This window comes from Austrofundulus limnaeus, unplaced genomic scaffold (genome assembly GCF_001266775.1).
Source record: "Austrofundulus limnaeus strain Quisiro unplaced genomic scaffold, Austrofundulus_limnaeus-1.0 Scaffold19, whole genome shotgun sequence".
Lineage (NCBI taxonomy): Eukaryota > Metazoa > Chordata > Actinopteri > Cyprinodontiformes > Rivulidae > Austrofundulus > Austrofundulus limnaeus.
In genome coordinates, this window is record NW_013952421.1 from 2,584,342 (window position 1) to 2,594,560 (window position 10,219).

The 10,219-nt window shown below is 39.9% G+C and overlaps 1 protein-coding gene across 6 annotated transcripts in view; it reads right to left on the reverse strand.

Moving 5' to 3' along the window:
* Positions 1-629: 629 nt before the first annotated feature.
* tln2b (talin 2b) overlaps positions 630-10,219 on the reverse strand; it is a 115,502-nt gene continuing 105,912 nt past the window's right edge. For 2 of the 6 annotated variants that reach the window (XM_014003596.1, XM_014003593.1), the window contains exons 51-58: positions 9,989-10,121; positions 9,054-9,059; positions 7,643-7,767; positions 5,539-5,664; positions 5,391-5,453; positions 3,991-4,173; positions 3,773-3,898; positions 630-1,064 (exon numbers count right to left, since the gene is read on the reverse strand). In XM_014003596.1, coding sequence (XP_013859050.1) covers positions 936-1,064; positions 3,773-3,898; positions 3,991-4,173; positions 5,391-5,453; positions 5,539-5,664; positions 7,643-7,767; positions 9,054-9,059; positions 9,989-10,121 — 891 coding nt within the window. In that variant the 3' untranslated portion in view covers positions 630-935. The remainder of the gene's footprint in view (positions 1,065-3,772; positions 3,899-3,990; positions 4,174-5,390; positions 5,454-5,538; positions 5,665-7,642; positions 7,768-9,053; positions 9,060-9,988; positions 10,122-10,219) is intronic. The other 4 variants (XM_014003594.1, XM_014003597.1, XM_014003598.1 and 1 more) reach the window with 4 other exon arrangements.

Consider the following 10,219-nt stretch of genomic DNA (forward strand, 5'->3'; position numbering starts at 1 on the left):
GAATGTGAGCGTGTTCCTGTACATAAGTGCAGAAATGAAAAGTGGCTGATGGTTATGGATTAAAACACAAAGACCAAAACAAAAACAAAAAATAAAGAAAATAAAAAAAATGAAAAAAATATTTCATGATAATAGTATATGACCAGTTTTCTGTATTCTGAAACTGGTGGGAGATTATTGAGTGAAATATTATACGAGCAGCAAGAGATTTTTGGTCACATTTCATCCAGATTCCTGGAACAATAAAACACATTTTTTAAGAATGTCTTATAAAATTAACTGACTATACACATGCTTAACTGAGCTTCTTACTTTATGTTTGGCATCTTTATTTGTTTTAAAGAAAGATTGATTTGAAAATATTAGTTGGTTAAGCTACATTTGCGATATTCAGTTGGTTAGTAGTTGGGTTGTTTTTGTTGAGATTATGGCACATGCAATTTGTGGYGAAATGAGGCATCGCCTTACTCCTTTTTATTTGTTCTTTTAAAGGATTTTTAGCATCTCAATCTCTAAACCTTTTTTTTAACAATTACAGGACTTTTTGTACTTATAGAGGAGTGTTTCCATGTGATATCTTTGATTCATGCCTGTAACAGTCAGTAATGCTCATGATGCACTAACATTTATAAAGTAAAGATTGATTTAATCAAATAACTTGATCCTTGTGTCCGTTTTCAAACAATAACAACCTTCTTTATATTAAAGTCTGAATTGTCAATGCCATTCACCGACAAACACACACATCACACACACTCATACAAATACACCACAGAGCACAGGCACTTGTTTTTTTTTCTCTTTTCCCCGTCACCAAACAGGCCTGTTTTCAAGTGCTGTGTGTTCAATAATTGTGTCCGAGTAAAAGCGGTCTCCCGCTGGGAAGAGGGTCTTATAGCTGCATGTCAGCACACACGCGGTGCGCTCTGCCTCGGTCAGCCCTCGTCCTCCCTCAGTTCGCTGGGCAGAAACTTGTATTGCTGCTGTCGGATCTGAGCCAGCTTCTTCCGGGCTTCCTCCAGCTCCCGCTCCTTCCTCAGCATCTCTTCCTGAGCGGCGATGATCTGCGGAGATCAAGAACAGAGACCGAGCTTTAAGCCGTTTGTTCTGAACTCCCTCCGATCTTGTGTAAATAATGTTCACATGCAAATGTTGACTGGCCCATCTATCGCTTCTAGGCTGGACGTTTGTAAGTCATTATTGTCTGGATGTACGAAAAACTCTCGAAAACATCTTCAGTTGATCCAAACTGCTGCTGTCAGAGTTCTAATGAGAACTGAAAAGAGAGACTATATGTGACCCATCACATCAAACTGAGGATTGGGTCAAATTTGGTCAAAATAACATAAGCACATTTTCAGATTCCTGCTTTTTAAGCTACATTTTGATACCAAGATTATTCTGACGTCATGAGCAGTTCCAGGGATGTGTCGTTTTTCCTTCCTAATCACAATAATCCCTTGATATTTGGTTTGAATCCTATTTTTAAGTTTTCCTATGAGTAACTTTTATGTCATTTTAAAGAGGAAACCTCAAACTATTTTTGGATATTAAGATTTACCAGCTGGAAAGAAAAAAAATGCTTTGCTTTGGGAAAATATCAAAAATTGAAGGCTTTTTGTTCCCGTCATGTTTTATGTAGCTACTGCTCATAAAAGCACTTCAAATAAAAATTAGATTTCAGATATTTCATCTAAAAGACCCATAGATAAGGTTTTTTTTTTTATAATTTTTTTTGACAAAATGCAGTTTTAACCAGTGCTCTATAGCTGCCTATTTCCACACATACCACTTTGGGACTTAATCCTCGGTTCGATGTGATGGGTCGCACATTTTAGCTTCAGTATAGAATTTAAAACCTCCAACCTTCCAAGCTCCATCTTGTAGTAAATATATTGCTCCTAACAGCACTTTGCTCGCAGACTGTAGATTTACTTACTTACTAGAGTTCTAAAAGTAGAACGGGAGGCAAAGCTTTTAGTTTTCAAGTTCCTGTTTTGTAGAACCAACTTTAACAGCTAAAGGACAATGATTGCCTCACTCTGTTACTGTTTTTACTCTCTCTCTCCTCTGCATGTTATCACATGCAACTATTAGTGTTAGTATCTGTGTTTTTCCTCATAGTAAATACACGTGGATCAATTCTTCTGTGTTTGTTTGCATCTATTTCATGTCCTCTCAACCCGCAGCCAGCAGAGACGGCGGCTCATCCTGCTGGAGGTTTTTTGTGTTAAAAGGGTGTTGTGTCTCTTTTCACTGTTGCCAATGTGCTGCTCAGGATGAGGGATTGCATCAAAGTCAAGATTTGACAAAGTATTAGATACTAATGGGGATTTCAGAATGTAATGTATGTAAATGTATTTTATAACAAATCATTATAACTAACTGATCTTTATTGGATTTGTATATGGATCTGAACTTGATTATTTTTGTATAGTGCCTTAACATGACTTGTGGATTAGCACTATACAAATAAACTGAAGTGGACTGAACTTCATTTTGTTAGGACCTCAGTCTTTTTCCATTCAGCTCGTTTTGCCTCCTGCTGGTCAGACAATGTCATTATTTTGTTTAACCTATTTTTTTTTATCATGAAAAAGTTCTTGATGCTCTATCGCAGTGGTTCTTAACCTTTTTTGAGGTACCGAACCCACCAGTTTCGTATGCGCATTCACTGAACACTTTTTAGTGAAGTTAATTTGTTTTTTGTCGTTTTGAATCCACATAATACTTTTTGGGGCCAGCACTGATTGGCCAAGCAACCTCACGTAATCCTCTGCAGCACGTGATGGCCAAGCGGGGCGTGTCATCACGACTTTACACAAGTGTGTCTTTACCTCTGCGGCAGAGGCTCCGCCGAACCCCTGAGACCRGCTCATCGAACCCCTAGGGTTCGACTGAACCACTGCTCTATCATGACCTTTTTCGGTGTTTGAACAGGTTAGCTAATAAACTCACATTAGAAAATTCCAAAGTAGCAGAAAACTGTCTCACCTAAGCAGAGTAGAGATAAAAACCTACCAGTGATGTAATATTACTGTCAACAAAGTTTGGTTGCTTTAACAAATTATTACCAGCGACTCTAAATGGTTTTACAAATGTTTAGGAATCAAGAAAATCAAAGCAGTACTACTGCTCTGTTTCTTTATGGCTATTTGATACAAATTACTGATGTAATGCAAAAATTAAAACAACATAAAATAGAAACACAGGGAGAAACAAAATATTGAAAACATTATTATTTTTCTCACATGTAAAAAGTGTCAGTCATTGTGTGAAGTTGCTACAGTGACAGTCAGGTCCCAGAATCCCCTCTGTTTGAGAGTGACAGCAGTGAGATAAAAAGCCACAAGATGAAGCCCAGCGAAGGTGAACCCCTGACTGTGAGGGGAACCCAATCACAATATGAAAGAAAAATAAATAAATAAATAAAAAAAGAGGAGGAAAAAACACTCCCTGTTTTGCAGATTTCCATATTTATTTGTGCTAAGATTAAAGAAAACCTTTTTTTTTTTTGCTGAAGCAAGGAAATGTGATATTTTGGAGCGGTTAATGTCCAACAAACCTGATCAACAGCTTTGAAACAGATTTGATGGGCTGATCTCCCCGTTTGATCTGCAGGATCTCATCACAAATTCACAAAAACAACCATGGCATTTCAGCATATCAGCAAGAAACACAAACACTCAGTAACGTTCAGCGGAAAAGGGCAATCCAAACTGTGGAAAAGGATTCGTGTTACAGCCTTCACAAGGATTTTTCCTCCCCTCACCTGAGCGATGCCTCCAACGAATTTGGTCTTCACCAAAACGCTGTCATCCTCGGTTTTGTCAAACGCTGCTTTCTGAGCCGCTTTGACCAAATTGTCTGAAGCTCGCTTCACAGCGTTGCCGGCAGCCTTGGGAAAAACAAAAGAACATATTCAAAAAGTTAGCATGCACGCTGTTTGTTTATTTACAAAGCTGAGGTAAAGTTGTGTTTCTGTGTCACCTGTAGTCTTCTCATGGCTTCAGAATCGTGGTTGGCCTTTACTTTGCAAGCTACCAGCAGCTGAGCTGTGGAGGCCGCGACCTGCTTGGCTGAAGAGATGAGCTTCTCCTCACTGGCGTGGCCCTGCACCGAGGCGTTAGCTGCTTCACACAGGTTACTGGTGGCCGCTGCCACCATACGGGCCTGCAGCAGGAACAAATTCATTCAAAAACCCAGGCTGAGGTCAACTGTGTGACTGCTGGTTCTGCAGGAACACTATTGTTTTACTGTTTAGCCTATAGTTTCTTCTGTATGTTTATTACAATTTAACTATTTCTCTACTTTTGGCCCTTTTCCACTAGTGCCACTCAGTGTAGTGTCAGTACGGTAAGTGTCGGAACAGGTCAGTTCGGGTGTTTTTCCATTGACGTTCCAGTCCAGTTACAGTGGGTGTGTTTTGGGCGGTTGGTGGAGGTGGTTTTTGGGGTTTTCGAAGAAGAGTTAATGCCCAAAATGAGAGATGGAAACACATTTGCCCAATCAGTTCTGAAATTTAAAAAAATTGCTAAAAATTTGAATTAAAATTGGATGGAAACACGACTAATGTCGCTGCTACAATTGAAAATATAGCACCTCGAGTTGGTGTTGTAAAGGGAGCTCAGACRAAACGACTCCACCCCCTAGCCAATCAGTGACAAACAGTGTTCTGACGTCGCATTTTGGTGTCGACTTGGGACCGCTTTGCGTTGTTTTCACCATTCATAAATCCAAACCATCAGCTCCATTGCGAAGACTTTGCCACGACTTTTAGTATTTGTAACAACAGGGTGAGTCAAAAGTCACAGGACACCCTTTTATTTCAGAAGATAAAGGGACCACTAAATATTTGAATACCCCAGCAAAGTTGGGTGAGGCGGACCTACCTTTTAGGCTACGTCTGGACCATGGCCACCATCTTGAAAGCTGCTATTTCATGTCATTTTTTTCCCAATAGGAAGATGGTTATTTAGCAGAACAAAGATCAGAATTGTCTCAGAAACTGATTGCCACATGCAGATTTTATAATATCTCTAGTGGTCCAAAAATTATCAACACAAAAAGCTGCGACAAACAATGCGAACCTTGACTGTTATTTGATGTGATCAATATGCTGAACACACTGTGTTTAACACCATGTTAACTGACCACCTTCCAACTAGAAAAAACGGACTTTGATCCAGTATGGCCGCTTTAATGATGGTGGCCATGTTCCAGAAGTAGCCTTAAAGATAGGCCCCATCACCCCTTACTTGCTTGGGTATTCAGATATTTCATCTGAATACCCATTTTATTYCTTGATATTTACCTTAATTAACACAATATCTCAGCTTGTTCAAAAAGACTATATATTTATTACCAAACTATCTTTCAAAGAAACTTACAGCTGATATGAGACCCTGTGACCACTGGCCATCATCCACTGCATTGGCTACATTGGATCCCACCTGATGGAGGAATTTGCAAACAAATGCAAATATTATTTTGCAGTATTAAATGTCTTTCTGTCATCTTAGTGTGCGAGAGACTGACCTTCCCTTGTGCCACCAGTTCTCTCTGAGCTGCAGAGGCAGATTTCACAAGAGCGCTAGTTGCTGCAGCGATGGACTTTGCTGCTTCTAGGATCTGCTCCTCAAAATCCAGCGTCTCATCTGCCTGCTGAAGGAAAACAAACAAACTATGTTTTAGTCTTAAAAGGATAGAATAATAAAAAAAAACAGCCCAACAAAAACAAATCTTGAGCTGTGACGCAAGAACAGAAAAATAGGTTAGCAGCAAAAGCAAGTTTAAAATTTCAGAAATCTCTGTAAACATGAAGCCTCCTAAAACTCTGAAGTYCACAGCGGCTGAAACAATACAGCTTAGCCTTAAATCTTTCCTCATAAAACAAATGGTAAAACTGTTTAAGGTGACACAAAATGCAGCCTGTAAATATAATAATCCACTTCCTAATCCTGAACTAAAGTACTGCACGAGGCTCAGGGAGGGTGTCGGGGTGGTGGTGGTGGTGGTGGGGGGGGGGGTCAGTTCAGGGACATTTAACAAATGACCACCTCTGCTTCAGAAGTTAACAGGACGTGATTGACCACAGACCTCCATAAACACATAAGGCACACGTGGCTGGAGACAGGGCGGGACACTGTAGGAATATGTTTGATATATAGTTGGACTGAATAACAACCTAATATATCAAACATATCAGACAGAGCCCTGCACAGAAGGCTTCCAGGTCTACAATGGCTTAGGGGGTTGGGGGTGTGGGGGGAGTAAGGAAAGCATGCTGGGAGCAGGAGAGCTGTTCGCCCTTAAAGGGTGGGATGTATGAAGGAGTAAAGAACAGTGGGAGTATAACGGAAGAGGAAAAATCCAAGCAGTCGTTGGGAAAAACAAACAAAGCTGAAACATCTGTTTGAAAACGGGAGCCTGATTTTTCTTAAAGTAAATCTGTTAGCCTTCTATTCTGCTGCTTTACTTCTGCAACACTAATATGTAAATAACGTAATGTCATAAACTTATCTCTGTGTATCTTACAGCAAATTAAATTTGCATTTTAGAATAACCAAACACTTGTTTGCCAAAGATTCATTTTTATAGTCAAACATGAGTTTTTGTGCATAATTTTGTCTCATATCTCACAAAAATCATTAATGCACATATCTACCTTTTATATCTAAGCGATAGAAGACATGTTCAAATTGTAAACGTATCTCATTTTAACCTTGAAATAACAAGGCTTGCCTTCTAAAACCTCACTAGGTGGCGCTACTGATATGCTAAAAATGACAAGAAAAATGCTTTTCCTKATTAATCTCCTTTCACAAACACAAATATCCTCATTTATACAGTCTGCAGCTGTGGAATTATAACATAAGACAGCTTTATTTGATCTGTATTAAAACTAGGTCAAGCTAAATCTAATATACGTTCATATCACACAGATGGAGGGTTGAGCTGATCACATTTACAAGAAGAAGCCCACAAAAAAGGGGAAATAGACAAACAGGCAGATAAAAAGGCACTATCATGCAGAACATATCACAAATACAAACTTGCGTTACACACAAAGACATGAAAAGTAGTTGTACTATCCAAAATCAGCATCACATAAATATTTTTCTGTACATTTTCTTTTTGTTTGGAGTTTCATCTCCGGTGTCTATAGAGGTAAATGCCTCTCAGTGCAGTTTAGAAATGAAGACCACAATAAAACAAATGAAACATATTCAGGAAGACGGAGAGCCTCTCCCTCACAAAGGGTCAACAGTTCATCGCGCACTGAAGCTCAGTCCAACACAAGCTTGACAGCACAGCTGTGTGATCGCATCTCCTGGCAGCACAACTCAAAACGTAGTCCATGAAATACCTTTGAAGTAAGTTTTGTAAGTTAGCTGCCTGAGTCAACACACTGCGTAGAGCAGAGTCTCATCCTCTCTTTTCATGATTTTCATGTTAGCAGCTTTGTTCCTGGAAAAATAAAACAGAAGACCTCCTACTTCAAAGTCAGTCACCTTCTCCTACCTACGCTGCACGTCAGCGTCTGCTGCTTGATTACGAGCAGGGAGTTGTGTGTGTGTGTGTGTGCGTGTGTGGGAGGGGGGTTATGTGGGAGGGAAAGGTTGAGCAGGGCACTTGTTACCTTGGGCTTGGCCCTGGGTTTGAGCTGCTCCAGTTTCTTGGCCGCAGCTTCAATGGAGGCTGCTGCTCCGAGGAGCTCGGTCTCGGCAATGAAGTTGGGGTCCTCGGGGTCCACGCACTCTGATCCTGGTRGGAGATCAAAGGCAGACATTGATCACCAAATGCGTTTTTTTCTTTCTCTTTATTTTTTAAACATGCATTCACAAAGCAAACAGCCATGAAAATGAAAGATCTAGTACTACATGATTAYATATCACCWAYCRCCTTTCATGCCAGAGTTTTAGATGAATCTTATGTGAGAGAAACAACAAAGTAKTTTTAAGRAAACCAYRAGAATAACATTATCTCATGTGGTATCATGAGATGTCATGCTCACAATATGTGTTGTAAACCGAGGTATCGAAAGTATTCCCATTCATGACTCTGGTAGAAATATAGACACTTGGGTTTAAAGCACTTMTGTAGAAGATGAAGAATCAACTCCAAACTTTTACTCAAGTTAAAGTGTAAAAGTAAAATATTTGTACCTCATTACTTGACACTTTTGGTTGTAACAACTCTCATATGTTACCACATCAAACTTTAGTTCAGTATCTGAAAAAAACTGACTTGAGGTAAGGCCAGTTTTGTTGACATTTTTAGTTGTCATTTTGTTCAGCTATGGTGGCCATCTTGAATTGGGGTGACTCCAAAAGGTAATCAAATGTAGATAAACATCCAATGATTACTTATTGAACTCATCAATAAAACCAGCGGTTCATAAAATATTTTGCTAACAGACAAACAAGGTTAACTCAGTCAGGTAATGCTAGAATTTCTAGCAAAGATCTGACAAAATGAGAAGCAACTGGAGTACGTATTCYGAGTCACTCTCAGCTACATCTACACCAAATTTTAGCACAATATCTGTAAAACTGACTGAATTAGAACCATTATATTATTTAAGTTCAGCAGCCATCTTGCATCGACTCGCTCAAAAAAGTTGTAAATGCACATTACATAAATATAACCTGCGTGTTTCATTAAAATTTGCCCACCTTTACCTTTGGGCGATAATAAAAACACTAATAAAATTTATTTTCATTCCAAACACTCGAGCATCCATTGAAAGAGACGACACATCACTGAGATGATTTTATCTCGACTCCTTGCTGTTTCACAGTAATGCCTCTAAGATAAATTTTGATAAATTTCCTATTTGATGGATCATTGTATTTTATTTGATAGATTTTTAAATGTTCATAAAACAGAGCTGTTTGGAGGCAGGATGGTACAGCAGATGGAACGTTTTCACAGATTATAAAGAGATCCCTTTTTGCTCCCCCAGCCGTCTATCGTCTAGCCCCTTCTGACTCCGGGGAAAGGTGATCTGGGGGTGGGGTGGGGGGTGGAACAAAACACATCCCACTTACCTCCATCTGAAGCAGAGAGGGAAAGGGGAGAGCAGAGAGAAAGAGAGAGCACATGGGACATTAGAGAGGTGAAGTAGATAGCCCCACTGTGTGTCAGGCTGTGCACTGAAATCTAATTCTCCTCCAAAYACAATCTATTACCCCTGTCACATTCAGTCCTGCAGCATCCAGAAGAAACCCTTTAGTTTGTGTTCGTTCCGTAACCATCATAAAGAGCTTGATTTGACACGCTTCACGTGACAATCACTTTACGTTATTATTGCAACGTTCCAAAGAGAATTTCACGACCCGTTTTTATGAACGATGCAGACAGGTTGGGTGGATGAGACTCACCGGTGCGGTAATGTTATTCATGCACCGGAGGGTTAAGCTTCCTTCGACTAATCTCCAACTACTCCGCAATCCTGTGGTTGTGTTTTATTTTTTATTTTCTCCACATTATATCAAACTGAGTTGGCTCCAACTGGGAGGCCCCGCCCCCTGTTTCTCACTCAAAGCTGAATTTATTCTGCTACTGTATTTCAGCTCGGCCACTTTCCCTCTGCTGGGCTTCCAGAACAATGTCTCCCAGTCATTTTGAAATTAAAATCTGCTTATTATTTATTACCTCCTGTCAATGCAGAGCACAAGTATCTGAGCACACATGGTTACTGATTTACTAGCTCAAATAAAATAAAAATAAACAAATAAAACACATTATAATGCAACCAATGGGTTAGATCTTTTCATCATTCATCTGCTTTTCTATCAATTCTCCAATCTCTATAATAAAAACAATAATGATTGCTGGAAAACACAGAAACTCTCATAAATTATATTAAGAAAAACAACACAAAAGCAAGATATTTGTTAGAGTTGGGCGTTGGTAACTAAAAGTCATCTAGCCTAAATGTGCTCCTGAGTGTGTGTGATGAACTGTGGGTGCGTGTGGTCACCTTTCATGGCCTCAGCTGTTTGGACGAGCTCCGTCACACACGCCGCCACATGCTTGGAGTGCACGGCCAGCTGCTGCTTCTGCTCCGGCGCAGATCTCTGAAGCACCTGAAAACAAGAGTCCAACATGGTGACCTGTGCAAACACAAACACAAAGAGCTGAAAGGTCACGGCGTGCCCAGGTACAGTACATGCTCCTGTGTCAGGGCAGGGATTAATAGGATGTTTTTTTT